We start from the raw sequence: 22,165 nt of genomic DNA, 5'->3' as shown, positions 1-22,165 counted from the left end.
TTCAAAGGCAAAGCTGTATCTCCTATTCATCAAAGTCCCCCAGTCATAAATATATAAATATAAATATAAATATAAATATAAATATAAATATAAATATAAATATAAATGTAAATAGCCAACGAAGGAACACCAAATATTTGAAAGAAATGGCAACATAAAAGAAGTCCAAGACGGGGCATCTGGGTGGCTTAATCAGCTGAGCGTCCAACTCTTGCTCTGGGCTCAGGTCATAATCCCAGGGTCATGGGATCGAGCCCCACGTCGGGCTCCACACTGAGGGTGGAGCCTGCTTAAGATCCTCTCTCTCTCTCTCTCTCTCTCTCTCTCTCTCTCTCTGTCTCTCTCTCCTTCTGCCCCATCCCCTGCTTGCACTCTCTCTCTAAAATAAAAAATAAAAAATAAAAAAAGAAGTCCAAAATGAACAAAGAAATATCCTGAAGGGAGCAGATCAAAGGATCTAAAGGATCAAAAATGATCTTTAAAAAGATCCTTTATTGGGGCGCCCGGGTGGCTCAGTTGGTTACGTATCCGACTTCGGCTCAGGTCATGATCTCGCAGTTTGTAAGTTCGAGCCCGACGTCAGGCTCTGTGCTGACAGCTCAGGGCCCGGAGCCTGCTTCGGATTCTGTGTCTCCCTCTCTCTCTGCCCCTCCCCCGCTCATGCTCTGTTTCTCTTTCCCTCCCAAAAAATAAACATTAAAAAATTGCTTAAAAGATACTTTATTTAGCACCCCCAGAAAGATTAGAAAACACATCATGTGGATAAAACCAAAAAGAGCAATCAGAAAACAAGAAAGCTCTTGGATAAAGATATGATCAGAAGGTACTACAAATATGTGTGAGACAGCACAAGAGCTAAATTGGATTCTCAGGGAGACATAAAAAGTATGAAATAGATTTTTACCTGTAACATCGAGCTCACAGAAGGGAAAAATATTTTCCAAGCTGTTGCCACAATTGTTCGGAAAATCCCTGCTTCCGTACTCAGTGTTGATGGACTCTTGCCATTAACTTTTAGGCCTACAACTTGTTCCATATTTGATGGCACAACACATCATTGTGAAAACCAGCATCCCTTAAATCCTGAAGACCTTTTTGACAGTTTCACTCCTCATATCACAGCCAATGTTTAGAATTAGTAACTGGTAAAACAAAAATTAGCCATGTATAAGGAGTAGAATTACCCAAGTATTTAAGAGAATCCAGGAATATTTCAATTTATACCAGTAGGTCTGGACAAAATCTTACTATCTCAGTTTTAGGAAAAGAAAGCTGAGGACCATAGAGAGTAGTGCTGAGACTGGCTTTCAAATTTCTAGCGCACTACGGAATGGAAAACAGTTTAAAGTTAGCTTAAAACCGTCTCAGAGTTTCTAAATTATATGCTTTTCAAAACTTTGGGGATTGATTCAGTTGAACAGACTTTTAGTAATAAAAAAGAAAAAACAATAGCTCCCTTACAAAATAACTTTTTAAAAAATGGTTTTATTTTTTTAGGTAATCTCTACACCCAACATGGAGCTTGAGCCCACAATCCTGAGATCAAGAGTCGCATGCTCCACGACCAAGCCAGCCGGGTGCCCCCAACATAAATTTTAAAAAGGACCCATACAGGGATGCCTGGGTAGCTCATTCAGTTAAGCATTTGACTCTTGATTTCGGATCAGGTCATGATCTCATGTTTCATGAGTTCAAGTCCCGCATCGGGTTCTCTGATGTTAGCACAGAGCCAGCTTGGGATCCTCTGTCTTCCTCTCTCTCTGACCCTCTCCCGCTTGCTCTCTCTCTCTCTCTCTCTCTCTCTCTCTCAAAAATAAACAAATATTTAGGTGGTGCCTGGGTAACTCAGTTGGTTAAGCGTGTGACTTTGGCTGAGGTCGTGATCTCACAGTTCATGAGTGCAAGGCCCGCTTTGGGCTCCATGATGACTGTGCAGAGCTTACTTGGGGTTCTCTCTCTCTCCCTCTCTCTCTGCACCTCCCCCTCAAAATAAAGAAAGAAAGAAAAAGAAATAAACCCTTTTTGAAAATGTAAAAAACTTTTCAAAGGACCCATACGGATAGTTTTAGAGAAACAGAAACAATTCAGCTCAACTGCTATGGGGCTGACAGGGATACCAACAGCTCTTGACCAGGAGTTATTTATATATATATTTTTAACGTAAGTTTTTACTCTAATTTTGAGAGAGAGTGAGCAAATGTGAGCAGGTGAGAAGGGCAGAGGGAGAGAGAGAGAGAATCTTACACAGAACGTGACCTGAGCCAAACTTAGGAGTTGGATGCTCAACCAACCGAGCCACCCAGGCGCCCCTTGACCAAGATTTAAACGTCTGTTCTCACATAAATGTGCACATTCCATATGACATTCTAGGGCTTGTGGTCACGAGTTCCCACAGAACTATGATGTCCTGTGAGAAATCACTTGTCAGTGCCTTTCACATTTTATGAGTGATGTCTGTATAAGCTCATCATGTGGGCTCTACCTCTGGGTCTGATGTTAAAGACTATGAAGACTGGGCAAGTGACCTCTCTGAGCTGTTAGACAGTCAAGAAGTTGTAGCTGTTAGTATTATTACTATTATTATAAATTCCTGCTTCAACTGAGGATAATTAAGTACCTACCTCAGAGGATTGTTCTGGTAATTACGTGACATGAGGCACTTAGCACTCTGGTGTGTACTAATCGCTCAGTAAATGGTAGGAGTTATTAGTAGCAGTGGCAGTGTTCTATCTAATGCCAAGGTTAAGTTACAAAGTCAGCATGTCAATTCCAAGTCGCATGAAGACTATTCTTGAAGAGTCCTACAAATTCCCCAAAAAGTGCGCTTTTGTGTGTGTCCTGTCCAGATGTTTTGCTTCTATCTCCGGCTCATCCTGTGGCATCCTCTTACGGAATAGGATGCCAAGTGGAATTGTTCTTTGTATTTCTTTTCTTTTCCTGCATTGGCTGGAGACGGAGGGGCGGCATGAACCCACAGTTAAATTTGCGTAAATTAAATGCAGCAGATGGGACACCACTGGTTTATTAGTATTAGGAAGCTGGCTCCCTTCGGTGTCACCTACGTGAGAGCCCTACACTTTGTTACTTTCTTGTGCTCTGAGATGAAACAGACTAAACGTTTTAAAAGGCTGGCCATGAGACTCCTTTCTATAGAAATCACAGAATTTTAGCATTGGAAAGGACCTTGAAGGTGTTGCCCAATGCACCACATGGCAGAATATCGAGCTCCAGATGTGAGCGTGCTACTTATAAGCCAGATAAGCCATTTAACCCCTCTTTCACTATGCTCACAGGCGAAATGTTAGCCTATGCTGTCTGCTTTCCAAGGTTGTGGAAAAGACTCTCTGAGATAGCAGTTATCAGTAAAGACACCAGCAATAGCTAACACTTACTGAAGGCTAAGTTATCTCATTTAATTCTTACAATACTCTTGGGGTGCCCGGGTGGCTCAGTTGGCTAAGCGTTCGGCTCGGTCATGATCTCATGTTTCATGGGCTCGAGCCCCATGTCGGGTTCTACGCTGACCCAGGAGCCCTGTTTGGGATTCTCTCTCTCCCTTTCTCTCTGTCCCTCTCTCTCTCTCTCTCTCTCTCTCTCTCTCTCTCTCAATAAATAAATAAATAAACATTAAAAAAAAAGAAAAGGAGGGTGGAACACTTTCAAGGTACATCTAAAACTGCAAGGGTCTAAATACAAAAGCTTGAAGTAAGGTCTGTTACCTATACACCATAAAGTAAATTATTTCGAGAACAAATCCTAATGAAGTCACTTGTCAAGCTCTCTGCAGCAGGTCTATTAGGTTCACGTGTTGAAGCACGCATGCCATTTCACCCATTGCCAAATAGCCCCTTTCTTTTATGTTTAATTGACAAGCATGAATGCTTCAAAATGTTCTGCATATTTCCTCCTTAGAGCATAATAAAAGGACCCAGGAACATTCCCAGTAAAGCCTGCTTAGTGCCGGATTATACTTTAATAATACATCCTTGGTTCCTTTGGTGTGCCTTACTGAAATATTTACTGTGCATTTTTCTGTAAGACCGACAGAATGTCTTTATTTTCCCATGTTTTAATTATAAATGTAACAGTAAAATTTTTCAGAGAGACAGACAAGAGGGAATAAAGGAAGAAAGGAGAAAGGAAGGAAGGACAGAGGAAGGTGGGGTGGGGGGGGAGAGAGAGAGAGAGGGAGAGAGAGAGAAAGAGAGAGACCAAGACCCTCTGCTCTAACACATTCCCAATATTTTTCATTCACAGATGCTTCCTTCAGTCCCTGTTCAGCTGCTTACAGATTTTTCCACAGTTCGTTCGTTCATTCCACAGGTATTTATTAGGCCATATCATGTACCAGGCACTCACTGTTCTAGGAACTGAATATGCAACAGTGAGCACCACAAAGTCCCAGCCCTGACTGTAAGCCCTGGGTCCAAATGCTTTTCCTCCCCCACACCTTTCTTGGGGGGTGCTTAATATGACACCATAAGCATTTTTCCATGTGTCTGCTTTCTGGTTCTTCCTTAGGGAGCTTTGATTTGGTTCCATTTCTTTGTCTCTCTCTTTTTTTAATTTTAGAGAGAGAAAGGGACAGAGCACACGAGTGGGGGAGAGAGGCAGAGGAAGAGAGAGAGAGAATCTTCAGCAGGCTCCATGCTCAATGTGGAGCCCGACGTGGACTTGATCCCATGACCCCAGGATCATCACCTGGGCCAAAATCAAGAGTGGGACGCTCAACTGACGGAGCCACTCAGGTGTTCCCTGCGTCATTTTTATTTGGATAAATAAGTGAGAAAATAGTACAGTCTACTACCAGTGGCAGAAAATGCAAATTACTAACATTTGGTAACTAGACTTGTGAGTTGAGGAATGCCAAAGACCCACAGCTGCATTGCATACAAGTACCAGTGGTTGAAGAGGCCAGGGTCACCTTGCACCCTTGAGATATCTCCAAGGTAATGACAGCAACAAAAACAAAATTTCAATAGCAGGGATCCCTGGACACTCATGCAACTCTTTACAGTCTTTAACACCCTGTACAGCAGCTTCTCAAATATGAGCAGTGTGTGGATGCTTTCTATTGGGGAAAAAAAAATGCTTCGGACCCTTGGTGTTGATTTTTTATTATAATATTACTTAAATATACGCTAATGTAAAATGAGACATACTCCTTATGCTTACAATAGTTAAACAACTTTAAAACCAGAAGGATTTTGCATATTAAATGCAAACGAAACCATAAAATCAATAAAATTCAAAATCACTAACATTAACTTGATGGATGATGGTGTTTTGCTGAAACTACATCACTTTCCCCAAGTGTATATTGGTATGTGCATTATTAAAACACTGCCTCTGAATTAACTATGATATTATCTGCCTTTGTTTGGAGCAAATACATCATTTACACTTTAGATCTGTTATTTTCTCTTGGATCCAAAATAATTAAGACAGTACTCTTTGTATTATTATGACTGTAGATAGAAATGCAAATTATGAGGCTGAAATTGCATGACAGTACAGTTGACCCTTGAACAACGCAGGGGTTAGGGGCACTGATTCCTGCACAGTCAAAAATCCACATGTAACTTTTGACTCCCCCAAATTTAACTGCTAATAGCCTACTATTGACAGGAAGCCTTACTGATAATGGGAACTGTTGATTAACACATATTCTGTATGTTCTATGTATCACATACTGTATTCTTACAATAAAGTTAGCTAGAGAAAAGAAAATGTTACTGAGCTAGAATAAACAATCTCAAAATCTGTATGGAACCACAAAAGACCCCAAATAGCAATCCTGAAAAAGAAAAACAAAACTGGAGGCATCAAATTCCAGAATTCAAGATATATTACAAAGCTGTAGTCATCAAGACGGTATAGTACTGGCACAAAAACAGACACTCAGATCAATGGAGCAGAATAGAAAACCCAAAAATGAACCCACAACTATATGGTCCACTAATCTTTGACAAAGCAGGAAAGAATATCCAATGGAAAAAAAGATAGTCTTTTCAACAAATAGTGTTGGGAAAACTGGATGGTGACATACAGAAGAATGAAACTGGACCACTTTCTTACACCATTCACTAAAATAAATTCAAAATGAATCAAAGATCTGAATGTGAGACAGGAAACCATTACAGTCCTGGAGGAGACCACAGGCAGCAACCTCTTTGAAATCAGCAGGAGCAACTTCTTGCTAGATATGTCACTGGAGGCAAGGGAAACAAAAGCGAACATGAACTATTGGGACCTCATCAAGATAAAAAGCTTCTGCACGGCAAAGGAAACAACAGAACTAAAAGGCAACCTATGGAATGGGAGAAGATACTTGCAAATGACATATCTGATAAAGGGTTAGGATCCAAAATCTATAAAGAACTTATCAAACTCAACACCCAAAAAACAAATAAGCGAGTTAAGAAATGGACAACGTATATGCTAACTAATTTGGATGTAAATTAAAAAAAATAAAATTAATAAAAAAAAAAAAGAATTGGGCAACAGACATGAATAGACATTTCTCCAAAGAAGACATACAGATGGCTAATAGACACAAGAAAAGATGCTCATCAGGGAAATACAAATCAAAATCACAAGGAGATACCACCTCACACCTGTCAGAATGGTTAAAATTAACAACACAAGGAGCAACAGGTATTAGCCAGGATGCAGAGAAAGGGGAACCCTCTTGCACTGTTGGTGGGAATGCAAACTGGTGCAGCCACTCTGGAGAACAGTATGGAGGTTCCTCAAAAAACTGAAAATAGAACTACCCTACGACCCAGCAATTGCGCTATTAGGTATTTACCCAAAGGGTACAAAAATGCTGATTTGAAGGGATATATGCACCCCGATGTTTATAACCACATTATTAAACTATGGAGAGAGCCCAAATGTCTATTGACAGATGAATGGATAAGTAAGTTGTGATATATATATTATATATTATTGTGTATATATTATATACACAATGGAATATTACTCAGCCATCAAGAAGAATGAACTCTTGCCATTTGCAAGCACATAGATGGAGCTAGAAGGTATTATGCTAAGCAAGATAAGTCAAACAAAGATGAATACTATATGATTTCAGTCATATGTGGAATTTAGGACACAAAACAGATGCATATAAGGGAGGGGGGAAGGAGAGAGGGAAACAAACCTCAAGAGACTCTTAACGATAGAGAACAAACAGAGTTGATGGAGGCAGGTGGGTGGGGGATGGGCTAGATGAGTGACGGGTACTAAGGAGGGCACTTGTGATGAGCACCGGGTGTTGTATGTAAGTGATGAATCACTGAATTCTACTCCTGAAACGAACATTGCGATGTATGTTGGCTAAGTAAAGTTTAAATGAAAACAACAACAACAAAAAGAAAATGTTATTAAGAAAGTCATAAGAGAAAATCCATTTCCAGTGCTGCACAGTATATTTATAAAAAAAAAAAAGGGGGGGCGCCTGGGTAGCTCAGTCGGTTAAGCGTCCGACTTCAGCCAGGTCACGATCTCGCGGTCCGTGAGTTCTGAGTTCGATCCCCGCGTCGGGCTCTGGGCTGATGGCTCAGAGCCTGGAGCCTGTTTCTGATTCTGTGTCTCCCTCTCTCTCTGCCCCTCCCCCGTTCATGCTCTGTCTCTCTCTGTCTCAAAAATAAATAAAACGTTAGAAAAAAAATCTGCGTATAAGTGGACCCGCGTTGTTCAAACCTGTGTTGTTCAAGGGTCAACTGTACTTGTTTATGAGGTGGCCACCCACTTAGTACAATTCTGGGAGACAAGTTGAGGACCACAGGTTTAGAAACACTAGTGATCAAGAGCATAAGCTTTGGAGTCCACCAGATCTGAGTTTGTACCCTGGCACTGGCGTTGCCACTTTCTAGCTGCTCCTTTTGACTCAGACAAGTTATTTAACCTCTCTGTTCCTCAGGGTTCCTCCTCCATAAAATGGAGATGATAATAATAGTCCTTTAATTTTGCCAGCAGAAACAGACACCATGACCCACTTTCTAGACATGCATGATGTTGAAGCCTGAGACTGTAGAGACACTTCTGAGCAGCTCTAACTTATTTCGGAGCTCCTCTGTAACTTGAGCACTACACGGAGTTGGGCAAGTTGAAAAACAAAATGTTTCTCTGGCCTCCCACTCTCCCCTCCCGATATCTGCATTCACTGTCCCAGGTTCACGCTTAGAGAGGGAACGGAAAATATGATTGAGCCTAAAAGGGGAAACAACTAGCAATGCCAGTAAACGGACAATCGAGACTCAGCTGAGGCCATGCCACAAGACAGCTGTTTTTATCTGAAGCCCACCGATAAGGGCTTGCTTTTTTGCTTCCTGGTCTGGCATGAATCCCTTGATTCCTGAGGCCCCCAAGGTTGAAAATAGCCTAGCCACCTGCCAATGGTCGGTATATTTTTAGGACCAGCAGGATTGGAAACAGGGCTCTGTATGCCTGGAACTCGAGCCAGGCTGCTGGGTGGGTCTCTCACCTCCATTGGGTCACTAGGTCCAGAGCTGTTGGATCAAATCCAGCCAGTCACGGAAGAGAAGAGGTGGTGATTTATCTCGTGAGCGATTTCTCCAAGTCATTCGCCCAAACCAACATAGTCCTCCTAAGCAAACACACATTCACAGAAAGGGAAGACATGAATAAATGAGAGTAGAACAGGAGGGCCGCAGTTAATCTGGGAGATAGAACACATTTCTAAGAAAGTAATAGGATTAAAGCTAATTGTACACAAGTGTTCATGGCAGCTTCAAACTAGAAACAGCAGCTTCAAACTAGCTTCAAACTATAAACAGCAGAAATGCCCACCAACTGGTGAATGGATAAACAAGCTGTGGTAAGTACATACGATGAAATACTACTCAGCAATAAAAGGGAATGAACTATTGATACACACGACAACATAGGTGAGTCTCAAAATAATTACGCTGTCAAAGAAGCCAGAGCAAAATAAAAACAACACGCTGCATGATCCCGTTTATGTAAGTCTTTAAAAAAGGCAAACTATGTATATTAAATATGTACAGTATTTTGTATGTCAATTACATCTCCGTAAAATCATTTAGAAAAATTTTCATTCCAGTTGAGTTCACGTAGTGTCATATTAGTTGCAATAAAGTCATTTTTCTTTTTCTTTTCTTTTAGAGAAAGAGAGAGTGAGCAGGGGAGGGGGCAGAGGGAGGGGGAGAGAGAGAGAGAGAGAGAGAGAGAGAGAAACTTGAGCAGGCTCCACGCTCAACATGGAGCCCAATGCAGGGCTCGATCCTACGACCCTGAGATCATGACATGAGCCGAAATCAAGAGTCAGATGCTCAACCGACTGAGCCACCCCGGTGCCCCCGAGTCATTTTTCTAAAATGCAAACTAATCTGCAGTGACAAAAAGCAGATGAGTGGTTGATTGGAGAGTGGGGGGAAGCAGGGAAGCAGGGACTAAACAAGGTCATGAGGAAATTTTGGGGCGGATACATATATGTTCATTGTCTTGATTGTGCGGATGGTTTCACGGTTGTGTACATATGTCAAAACGTGTCAAACTGTACACTTGAAGTAAGTGCAGTGTATTGCACACCCATTATACTTTAATTGATCTATTTGGAGAATATGGTTTTTAAATTGACTTTGGCCCCCGAAGGATGCATAGTGGGAAGTCATGGTGCTGATGTGTAGCATAGGGTGACGTGGGAAGAGAGCACTCCGGGCAGAGGGAAGGACACGCGAAGTTTCTGAGTGGGGGACCGGGGATTGACACATCTGAGGAGTTCAGAAAAGTTCCGTCTGGAAGGAGTTGAGAGATCCAGGGGGAAAGTGGCAGGAGATGAGGTGAGTGAGGGCAGCAGGGGCTGGGTCGCGGAAGGCGGCACGTTCATCTCTTCTTTTAGCCAATGTTTGCTGAGTGCTTCCTATGCGCCAGGAGCTCTTCTGTTAGGGACGGTTTCAGTTTTCTAGGGCTGCCATAACAAAGCACCTCAGGCCGGGGGGCTTAGACCGCAGAAATTTAATTTCTCAGGTTTCTGGAGGGAGAAGGTGGATATCGGGGCGTCGGCAGGGTTAGTTGCTTCTCAGGCCTCTCTCCCTGGCTTGGAGATAGCTGTCTCCTCCCTGTGTCCTCACGTGGTGTTCCTCTGTACACATCTGTGTCTTAATTTCCTCTTCTTGTGAGGGTACTAGTCATGTTGGGTTAGGGCCCACAAATGTGACCTCATTTTACCTTAGTTACCTCTTTAAAGGCCCTCTCTCCAGTACGGTCACGTTCTCTGGTACTGGGGGTCAGGATTTCAACATACGAATTTTAGGCGGGGCACACTTCGGATCATAACAGGGATAAAGCTGTGTACCCAACAAAGATGCAGGGTCTCCTAGAGGGGGTCTCATTCTACAGGTGGGAGACAGAATAAACAACAGTCATAATAAAGTACACGGACTGTTGGAAAGTGATAACCACGATGGGGGTAACAGAAGGTGGAGGGGGGACGGAAGTAAAGGAGAGTTACAAGTTTTGTTTTTTGTCCTGGAGGAAAATGGGAAGCTATCGAAGGGGTTTACACGGCAGCGTGACATGGTGTTTGTTTGTTGAAAAAGATCACTCTGCTCATAGAAAATAGAATGAAGACTTGGGGAGGCAGGTGGGAGAGTATGGCAATAGCCCAGATTCAGGGTCATACCGCCCTGAATTAGGGTGGTAGTAGGGGATGGGATGATGTGAATAGGTTTAAGATATGTTAAGAAAATTGAACCAATAGGATTTGGTGATTGACTGAATGTGGAGGGTGAGGAAGATGGACTCAATAAGGATGATTCCTAGGATCGGGTCTTCCATAACCAGCTGGATGATGGTGTCATTCACTGGGATCAGGAACACTGAAAGACGACCTGGTTTGGGAGAGAGGATCATGAGTTTGATTTTGGATGTGGTGAGTAAAACGCCTGTATTTGGATATCCCAAGTGGAGATATCCGACGGTCAATTAGATATGTGGGCCTGGGGGTGCCTGGCTTGCTCAGTCGGAAGAGCATGTGACTTGGTCTCAGGGTTGTGAGTTCAAGCCCCACGTTGTGTGTAGAGACTACAAATAAATACAACTTAAAAAAAAAAAAAAAAGATACGTGGGCCCGGAGGTCAGAAGAAATGCATGGACTGGAGGCATAGGTCTGGGAACCAGCAACATAGAAATAGTAGAGGCAATGGGAATGGGTGAGATCCACCATGCCTGGCAAGACTACTTTATTTCTCTATTCTACTTGCTTTCCCGATTTCAGCAATGACAACTTCACACTTTCTCCACCTTCTTCGAAACTCCTACTACCCCTGCTCAACCAACACACAAACACACCACCTCCATCATCAACTGAGTCCCAGATCCCAACCTCTTCTCCTGAATCTTGCCCACTACTCCCTCTCTCTTCTGTATCTTCAGTCAATACCTCTTAATTTTCTCCATGCCATCATTATTTATACATGCTCACGCCTTGCACGTGTCTAGAACAATTTTCCTTGACCCTACTTCCCCCTCCAGCTATTATTCTATGTTTTCCCCTTCATTGTTTTTTTAAAATGTTTATTTATTTACTTTTGAGAGAGAGAGACAGAGATGAGGGGAAGGGCAGAGAGAGAGACAGGGAGACAAAGAATCCCAAGCAGGCTCTGTGCTCGAACCCACAAATTGTGAAATCATAACCTGAACCGAAATTAAGAGGTGGATGCTTAACCGACTGAGCCACCCAGGCATTCCTCTTCATTGTTAAACTTCTCCCAAGAGCTGTCTATTCTCACTGCTTCCCTTTTCTTTTTCATTCGCTTCTCAACCTACCTTAACCTGTATCCCACCCCCACCATCCACCGAAATTTTTCAAGAAAGATGGCAGGACCTCCATGTTCCTACATCTACTGGGAATCGTTTGATTCTGATCTTTGATATCTCAGGGGCATTTGTCACAGTCGATAGCAGTTCAGAACAAAGACTGTTCTCTGAAAGTACCAGACGCACACTATTAATTTATGCAAAAAAGTATCTGACAAATACTCAAGTCCAAATGACCACAGCTTGTCATTCTTTCAGGTGAAAGTCAAGTTACATGAAGAAAGCAGCGAGTGGAGTTTGCAACTCCACTGAGCCAGTTCTGTTTTTTTGAGACTACCATCATACTTTCTATTTTTAAAAGATTATATTTTGGGGGCGCCTGGGTGGCTCAGTCAGTGGTTGAGCCGCTCAGTCGGTGGTTGAGCGTCCGACTTCGGCTCAGGTCATGATCTCACGGTCCGTGGGTTCGAGCCCCACATCGGGCTCTGTGCTGACAGCTCAGAGCCTGGAGCCTGGTTTGGATTCTGTGTCTCCCTCTCTCTCTGCCCCTCCCCTGCTCATGCTCTCTCTCTCTCCCTTTCAAAAATAAATAAACATTAAAAAATGTTTTTAAAAATGTCCACACAGGAACAAAAAAGACTACTATTATGCAAATAGTTTTGACCTTGTGGGACTTTGGAAAGGGACCTCCTGGGGACAACAATTTGAAAATCATTCTTTTGGATTCACCAAAGTTTACCCCTAAACTGATGAATCACATTCCCTGAGAAGTGGATAGTGGGAAACAGTGGGTTCTGTTAACATGGAAGAAGGAACAGGATCGGGTTGATAGTGTTAAACAACAAAAATTCAACTGAGTAAACTCAAGGATGTAATTGGCTTTATTCAGCGATTTCATGAATCAGGCAGCATCCCTTCTAGCAAACAGAAGCATGCTCCGGGTAGTAATACAAAATGGAAGGCTTTTATAGGCAGAAATGGGTGGGACAAGGAAGTAATTAGCAAAAGAAGAAAAGATTTATTCCAAGCAAAGTCACTTTTATCGTGCAGATTACCTCACTAGTGCTGATCAGGACATTCCAGACTGATTGGTTTAAAACTCCACTCCCGGGAGAGGTTGAAACTGTAATTAGGTGTTAAGGCCTGGTGGAGCTTAACATAAGTGACTTCATTTGGGACCTTTGGGCTTTTGTTTCTTTCTAACAACAGCCACTCAAACGTCCCTTCATTGTGAAACAAAACCAAACAAAACAGGTGGTGTGGGATAATTAAGGGAACAATGGCCTAATGAGATGTTTGAATTAAGATTATTTCTGCTGCTTACAAGAGTAATCTAGAGCAAAAGTGTTGGAGTGGGTGGCTGAGTGGAGGAGCGGGGTCTTTGGAAACAAGGAGATCAAAGGTAATGGGTGGGTTGGCCATGTGGACATTGGAGGCCCCCAGGAAAATGGCGGCAGGGCTTACAGTAGTAAGGAAGACTAAGAGCCAGTCGTTAAAGTCTCCAGTGGATATAGAAGAGTGGCCAGAAGTTAAGTCAGTCACAGGGACCAAGATGAGGAGGCATTAGCACAGCTGAACAGAATGGACTTCAAAGGAGGGAGCAATGTTTGACAGCGGTGTTCCCCAATGTGGAGGACACTAAACGCACCTCCCAGCCTATGGACTATGTTGTGTTGCGAAGGCTGCAAGGGAAATGGTGCCCTCAGAGGGAAATCAGGTTTCCATTAAGGTAAGGGGGTGGTGGGGCGCCTGGGTGGCTCAGTCGGTTGAGCCTCCGACTTGGGCTCAGGTCATGATCTCATGGTTTGTGAGTTCGAGCCCCGCGTCGGGCTCTGTGCCGACAGCTCAGAGCCTGGAGACTGCTTCAGATTCCGGGTCTCTCCTTCTCTCTGCCTCCCCCCCCCCCACCCATGCTCATGTTCTGTCTCTCTCTCAAAAATAAATAAACATGAAAAAAAAAAAAAAAAGGTAAGGAGGTGGAAAAAATTCAGAAAAGGTGTTGAGAATATAAAGAGTGATAGTTATGTAGCGGCCATTCCAGAATAGGCATGATGGAAGTTTTTGGTTGCTGAGAGAAGAGTAGAACTTTGGGTAACAAGAGAAGAAACAGTATTATGTTGAGGAGTATACTTGGGAGATGGGGGAGAGGGAATATATGACGAGAGAGACTTAGATTTGGGAAAACACCTCTGAAAATAAGTCTGTAACTACCCTAGATTTAGCCCTGACAGCCTCGGGGAGGACCAGACTATAAAAATTAATAAAGGGAAATCTCACTAAACTAGGGTCAGGAGGTTGGACCGGGTGGGGGTGGGGGGCTCTCCCACCCTACCATTCCTCCCAATTACAGGCTCAACAGGAAGAGAAGGACCTTGCACATGGCTACTGCTTTACTACCCCAGCAGGAGGAAGGAAGTCTTCCTCTTCCCCTTACACCCCGGCAACAGCCCAACCAATGAGAGGCAGTCACAGCTCAACCAATGAGAAGCCACTATACTTCCAACTCCCAGTTTACTCCAATGGACTTCTTGTTTACAACCGCCCTCCCAACTGCCCCCTTTCCTCTATAAAAGAGCCTTCCTAAGCTTTGTTCTCCGGACTTGCCTATGGTTTTGCTGCAGCTTCCTTGTCCCAGATTGCAATTCTCTGCTATTCCTGAATAAACACATCTTTTTTTTTTTTTGGCTGGTAAAATAACTGGCAGTTTATTTTTTAAGGTTAATAAGACAGACCTCCACGAATTCAGCCTAGATTTGGAGAAAGAGGCCATGAGGTTACCAAGGCCTGAGGATTTTGGGGTGGGATGGATGGGAACTGACAGGCTTGTATTTTGTTAGACTGAAGGACACTTCATTTGTTTTTTCAGAACAAAGGAATATCTGCCTCAGAGAAGTATGCAAATTCATACCTCTTAAGAGATGGAAATGTTTCCAGCTTTGAAATTAACTTGTCCTGTTTCTAACAATCTCATTCAAGTTATTTAAAATTGTAGGGGCTTCTGCCAGAGCACTTATTCAGTTACAACAAATCACCATTAAGTGCTATAAATTGTTTTAAGAAAGACTATGAGACTATTGTCCTCAGTGGGACCAAAAAGATCCAGGATTGTTCTCGGTTTAAATATTTTAAGATAGTGCTCCAACCTACCAAACAGACAAAAAGGATTTGTTACCTATATCTAAATCATCTCTACAGATTTAGCCTGAATAAAGTCACTTGGTTTGTCATGATGCTTTAACGTAATATGACCACAACTAATTACTTCCATAGTGGTCAGTGTTACCTAAAATGCTGCTGCACTGGTAGATGACTAAAGGCAAGGAAGTGGTTTGCTTTCCTGATGAGTAAATTACCATAGCCGTGTTTTCTTGCTTATTTCCAGAGGCTTGCTAATGTGGCCACAGATGAGTAGCAAAGAACCCAAAACTCCTTGGTCCTTTGCAATCACAAACAGACAGGCAATCATGGGCTCTCCATCACTGCCAAGAATATACAGTTCCGGAAGCTTGAATACCACTGGCCAAAGTGTATTTTGATGACATCATCATTTGTAATTTTGTTCTTATGGGTTAAATATAGTTTTATTTGGAGGTTTTGCTTCAAAGACTAGGCGCTTATTTGGGTATGTATAACCAGATTAAACCAGAATTGGCTTCATTTTTTTTTTTTAAATGTTCATTTATTTTTGAGAGAGAGAGAGAACATATGAGAGTTGAGAAGAGGGCAGAGAGAGAGGGAAACAAAGGATCCGAAGCAGGCCCTGCGATGACAGGACAGAGCCCAATGCCGGGCTCAAACTCATGAACCATGAGATCATGACCTGAGCTGAAGTCTGACACTTAACCGACTGAGCCACCCAGCTGCCTCCAAACCAGAATTGGCTTCTTAAACATGGACTGTGCGTGTTTTCAATGTTGGAGTTCATTTATTTAGTAACGTTACTCATCCAAATATATATCTAAACTTTGATTTTACTCCCAATGCCAACATTAAAAATAACTTTCATGGTGTTATATAGAGAACCTAAACAGTTATATAATCACTCCCATTTTACAGATAAGAAAACTGAGGCTATAAGAGGCAAACTTGCCCAAGGTCACACACAGCTCGGCAAGGGCCAGAGATGAGGTTTTCACCCAGATCTGAATGCTTCTTGTCAATGCTCTTAACCACGGCACTGCAGCATAGTGTGCCTGCCTCCTGTAGTGGACATTTGGAAAAATACTTAAAACTGGATTACAGGGCTGTCACTTTTGAAGTACGAAATCCCATGGTCTGGAGTGAAGTATAATTACATACAAGCTACGTCTTAAGTATGTGTTTTGCAGGATCTCCTTGCCATGGTTTACTCATCCCAGTCGTTAAACTCATCTGTGCGTGTGTGATGAAATGTTCCCAGATGTGCTGTGGCGTGCGTGCTTACCTTAGAAACATTGTTTTCAGGTATATTAGTGCAGTCTGCCTTCCAAGTTTGCCCATGAAGTGAGCAGATGAGCAGGTGGGTGTGACAAGTTAAACATCTGGGAGCCCTGATGAAATTTTAGGTGCTGCCTTTTGGCATGTTCCTTCAACAGGGTGTCCCCAAAGTCTAAGAGCAGCTTAAAAAAATATATATAAATATATTTTATGGAGTACCTACCAGCTTACTAGATAGAAAAGTCCCAGATTGGCCTGCCATTGATGAGAGAAGCCAAGGAGTTAAGCATGAAGCGTTGGGTCACAAGGAGTGCAGGCTTTGGAAAGGAGCAGAGTAAAAAGGTGAAGACAGCAGGAGAGCAGGAAGCTACTTCGTACCATGTGGGATCTTCCCGACAACCCTTAAAATTTTCAGCAAAGTTACCGAATTTGGAAAATGCTGAATGTGTCAGGATTTCATGTGGGAAGTGGTGAGACCCATCTGGGTTTGCTGTGGGAACCATGTTTCTGTGCTCGATTCTAGAAGAAACAAAATGGCACATACAAATGTCAGAGAGCACAGAGGCGCTGATGTATGGAGGATGTAAAAGCATGGAGATCCCCCGGGAGGGTCCTGAGATATAAGCTGGAATCGGGGGTAACCTAAGCCAGCGTCTGGGCTATCCCACCATTAGATAGTATGGACCCCCCCTTGAGTTTTTGTTGTCGACTTGACCAGTGTCGATAGCCCGTGGTTTTTATTTCTTCTTTCATCATCTCTCAGATTCTCCATAATAATAAGTAACATGTCCTAAAGGCCTTCGATGCTGTAGTCTCTTTATAAGCATGCATTATTTCCTCTCTTCAGGCCATCTGAATGAAAGTTTTACAAATGAAGGATTTGAGCCCAGGGAAGTTAAGACTTACCCCAGTTTCCATAGCTCATGACTACACGCTTCTTCCTGTAAACCACACCACCTCACACGCGTCATTCCACAGTCGTCGTCTACAGTCAAAAGGAACTCCTGAACTTTGCATCTTTCCCCTGAACACTATGCCTAAGACCATCTCCTTGTCTTGGTCAATTTTCTCTAGTGTGGTAAACAGAGAGCCTTGTGTAACAGTGTTGTAACCTGACAGGTGCAAAGAGTACAGGTGCCCCGGTTGCCACAACAGAAGGTAAAAATCATCCCACAGGCTCACTAAGTCACAGGCTCCTCTTGGTGTCACCGAGGCCACGACAAGCTCCTGGAGCATGAAAAATGCCCCCGCCATTTCAAGAATAAAAAACAAAATCATTCATACGCAGTGTTGACATCGAGCAGGCAATTCAATAAATGTTCTTGACTAATTGGTAACAGTAATTTTTATAATATGGGTCATTGGGTGAAGGGGATGGGAAATACAGAACCATGTTTCTGTGCTTGATTCTATATGTTTGGGTGAGGAATCAGGGCAGGAGAAAGTCTATTTCCAGGACCTCGAGCAGATATTTCTGGCCAGGCCTGCCACAGACTCGTTGTAGTCCAACAACCTCATTGTACAGATGGGTGAATTTCGAGGCCCAGGATAAAGAAAGGGATTTATACAGCTAAAGAAACTCATACAGCTAATTAGCGGGACAATGGAACTCAGTTCCTTCCTTTGCAAAAAGTACTCTAGGTGATTCAAACTGTCTCTCTTTGCCACCAAATGCCTGCTATTAGGATTCCTATTTTTTTTTTCCAAAATGAGTTATGGCAAGAATGAACAGGAGAGGAGCTCTGGGCAAAGGCTTCCAAAAGGAATAGCAACACACTATGTCTGAACAGTCTAGAAGTAAAGGCATGGCCTTTAATGCCTTTGTATGCCTGGATTTGCCATGTGTCTGGACTGTCAGCAGGTAAGAATGCAGTTGAAGCCTTGTTGATGTTCGACACTGTTTTAGCGACATCTTCCAGCCCCAGCCCCTGTCTCAAGGTAATGGGAGAGCCAAGCAGTATTCCCCACCCCTTTCAGAAGGCCTTTCTCAAACTGACCTCAAAAGGCTATGAGCAATCCGTTTCCCCCGAGTCCTAATCCCAAGATTGCCAGTGCCAATGCCTAGCAAGCAGACTGCCTCTCTCCCGAATTAGTTACCCTCGGCTCTCCCAAAAGGGAGACCATTCGCTCTTGAACAGGCAGTTGCTGACCGATGACTCTGTGTGGCATGAGGCGAGGATGTGAGGATACAGAGTTGACTTGTGGCTGCCCTCAATGAGCTCCCAGTCAAGTACGTGAAGCAGACAGTAAGCAATTTCACAGATCAGCCCAACATAAGTACTTACAATACATCAGGCACAATGCCACGTCCTTTGGATGCAAGGATGGACAAGACCAAATCCAGCCCTCTTCACCTCAGAGACAAACAGGAAAACAATGACAATAACAGTGTTTAACTGCCGTGAAAGAGCTCAGCTCAGGAGCTGGGGGGAAGGAAGTCTGAAGAGAGGGATCTAAAGGGAGTGTTGTTCACAAAACCACCGTGGCACTGAGAAAATTCTGGGAAACCACCAATTGGACTGAGGCAACAAAGGCCTCAAAATGAAAGGCTTAACACTTTGTCTTAAGTGTTGTCTTAAGAGCTGCAAGCTATATGGCCCCAAGCCAGCTTTTTAGAACTCCAGGCAAGGACAAGGAACTTCAAGGGGAAGGTTTTGCCGATACTAAATTGCAGGCACAATTGTGACGCAGGCTGAAATCTGTCCTTCTGGAGCCTCCTCCAAAGTTCTCCAGTTGTGATTTCTCCCTGCCTGAAAAGACCTGCCCCAGAAAGAGTACCAAACTAATTCATTCTGATAGGTGAACAACTGGCAAAGGCTGTGTCTCCCAGACCTGCCTGGGGATAAACCAGTCACCTGGTGTCACTCCTGACGGCACTGTTGACCTTGTTTTTCTCCTGGTGTAATACTGCGAGTTATAATAAGAAATATATATTTGGTCTACCTCCCCAATTCTGGCACAAAGCTCCTAAAACTCTCGGAATTTCCTAGGTGATGAGAGTGATAAAGGTGTCTTGATAACTTATGAACCCCCCTTCAACCACCCATGAGCTTATGTTAATGAAGTAATTTTTGGAAAGCACTAAGGACAGGGGAACCAACCACATGACTGGAAGGTTGACCCTTTCAGTCCCACCCTGCTGACCTCTCCGGATGGGAGAGGGGCTGGAGGTTGAATCAATCACCAATGGCCAGCGAGCCAATGATTTAATCAACCGTACCTGTGCAATGAAGCCTCCACAAACCTCCACAAGGACAGTGTTCTGAGGGCATCCAGGTTGGTGAACTGGAACCCTTCCACATGTCACCATGCTGGGCCCGAAACTCCACAGGTACAGATGTTACTTTGTGCAGGACCTCACCTTAAGTATCCTCTCATAGCCTCTGTAAGACACTGGTAATCTAGTAAACTGGTTTCCTGAGTCCTGTGAGCTGCTCCAGCGAATCAACTGAACCCAAGGAGGGGGTCCCAGGAACCTCTGACTTATTGCCAGTTAGTAAGAAGTATAGGTAACAACCTGGACGTGCCACTGGCATCTGAAGTGGAGGGCAGTCTTGTGGGACCGAGCCCTTACCCTGTGGGATCTGCCGCTGCCCCCAGGTGGAGAGTGTTACCCTTAGTAAATAAAAATACCCATTATGTTGCTAACAAAAAGTGGGCTTATTTAGGAACAGCAGAGAATTGCAACCCGGGACAAGCAAGCCACGACAAAAACCATAGGCAAGCAAGTCTAAGGAACAAAGCCAATGAAGGCTCTTTTATAGAGGCAAGGGGGGGGGGGGTGGGCAGTTGGGAGGGCGGTTGTAAAGAAGAAGCCCATTGGAGTAAACTAGGAGTTCCAAGTACAGTGGCTTTTCATTGGCTGTGTTGTAACAGTCTCTCATTGGCTGGGCTGTTGCCGGGGGAGGAGGAAGCCTTCCTTCCTCTGGCCCGGATAGTAAAGTAGTAGCCACAGTGCAAGGTCCACCTCTTCACGTTGGATCCACAATTGACCAACAGCGGTAGGGTGCCAGAGCTGCCCCTGCCAAACCTCCCGACTCCATCTAAGTGAGGTTTTCCTTTAATGATTTTCACAATAGTGTCAGAATTGAGATGAACTGTAGGACACCCAGCTGGTGTCAGAGAATTGCTTTGGTGGTGTTGAAAAAAAACCCCACTTTAGAATTGTTGGGGCAGAATTTTCCCCGGGGATTTTTATTGAGTAGCTCTGGGGTAGGTTCTGGGAATGTTTTTAACAAGGGCTCCAGGTGATGAATCTTCTTCCCTTCAGGCACATTGTGGAAACCATGAAGTAAAGCATTATCCTCAGGAATTTGCAATGAAGGCTTTGATTCCTAATGTGGGATCTCAAGCACACCTACCTAAGTAGTAGAGTGTAAAGGTTTTTAATAATAAAACAGAACTTAACATTTGAAGAGCATCCTATAGTTACACTATCACACCTGCTATAAATGTTACCACATTAGAACCTCCTAAGAGCCTAGTAAACTGGGTAGGCCAGGGATTCTTGTCCCCATTTTAGGGATGAGGAAACCCGCCAAAGTGTAGCTTGTAATATAATTACAGCAAAAACAAATACGCATTAAGTGATGCAAGAACAACACAAAGCCAGATGCCTAACTTTGCAACAGCATATTTTATAACACGGTATTCAAAGTCCGAAGGGATATAGAGCCCAAGGGTAGCCTGAAGCAAATAGGAATCCAAAGCCTCCCAAAGGGGGAGAGAGTTCTACATCTGGAAACTGTTATTTTCTATGTCACCATGAAATTTGTCTACACTGAATTCTCATGTGAACTGTGCCAGTTACATTTTCCACAACCACATATTATACCACAAACCAGTCTGACCTGCAAGGGAAGTACAAGCTTTGGGCCTTTTGCAATTGCAATGCTCTGCTGTCTAACCAGTTTGTTTTGGCAGAATGACATGTGGCTGGGTCAAGATGAAGACGTCCTAGTGAAGCCTTGCCTAGGCTCCCTTCTGGGCCTACTTTGGGCTTCAGATACAGTGGAGTCGAAGGATATCATTTCATCCAATTGTACTGATGTCTTTTCTGGATTAGGCATTGTGCCGGCAGCTGTGGGTCACTCTGAGGAATTCATAGTCTAGGTAGGAGAGAAAGGAAGACATAATACACAACCAGTGATTGCCTAAGTCAGGAAGAATTGCAAAGCAGAATAAGCAACGTTCTACGGTGATGGAGCAGGAATCAATAGTTCTCATGGAAGATCCTGGAAGGCTTATTGGAGGAAGTGGCATTTCTGCCGGGCCTTGAAAGAGAGGTAGGCATTCCAAAGAGAGAGAAGGGAATCCAGAAGCAAAGGCATCAGAACTTGTGGCAGCTGTACCTTGCTTATCCTTTCTGAACATCATTAACATTTAATTCCGAGCGTTCCATCTTTAACGATATTTCAAGGGGCCTATGGACAGTACAGTGTGGCTTCCTTTCAAGGGGGAGTGTTTTGGGCAGGCAGTGCTGTCCCAGGACCTGCTGTCTTCCAGGGATGCCTAGTTTATTGGGTTAGAGCATTGTGTGCATCAGAAAAGGGTTACAGAAGTCCTTCTATACCACGCTGACGGATTGTAGGGACTTGCGACACATTGAAAGGTTGTTGTTTTTTTTTTTTTAACATTGAAAGGTTTTAAGCGGATAAGTAACAGGTCACCTATACATCTTAGGTAAGATAAATCCCTTTGGTTGCAGTCTGGGAGATGGCGTGAGCCAAGGCAAGAGTGGAAGGAGAGACCCCAGCCGGGAGGCTACTGTAGAGCTCCAAAGCAAAAAGTCATGGGGGCTGCACGGAGCCCATAGCACTGAGGACAAAGTGGAGAAAGGCGGTCAATAAGACGTGTCTCAGAGGTAGAATCAATTAGCCTTGGGTACTCACGGGATGGATGGATGTGTGTGTGTGTGTGTGTGTGTGTGTGTGTGTGTGTG

General features: G+C 43.6%; 1 protein-coding gene across 2 annotated transcripts in view; it reads right to left on the bottom strand.

Annotated features, from left to right (window-relative positions):
* Nucleotides 1–19,269: 19,269 nt before the first annotated feature.
* Nucleotides 19,270–22,165, bottom strand: part of LOC106988539 (P2R1A-PPP2R2A-interacting phosphatase regulator 1-like) — a 102,317-nt gene continuing 99,421 nt past the window's right edge. For both annotated transcript variants that reach the window (XR_008289862.1, XM_027054350.2), the window contains one exon: nt 19,270–21,332. Coding sequence is in view for 1 of the 2 variants with exons in the window: in XM_027054350.2 (XP_026910151.1) it covers nt 21,332 (1 nt within the window). In the remaining variant the exon portion in view is untranslated. The remainder of the gene's footprint in view (nt 21,333–22,165) is intronic.

Source organism: Acinonyx jubatus, chromosome X (assembly GCF_027475565.1).
Source record: "Acinonyx jubatus isolate Ajub_Pintada_27869175 chromosome X, VMU_Ajub_asm_v1.0, whole genome shotgun sequence".
Taxonomy (NCBI): Eukaryota; Metazoa; Chordata; class Mammalia; order Carnivora; family Felidae; genus Acinonyx; species Acinonyx jubatus.
Note: the sequence above shows the minus strand (reverse complement) of the source record. Positions and strands in the feature narration are given on the sequence as shown.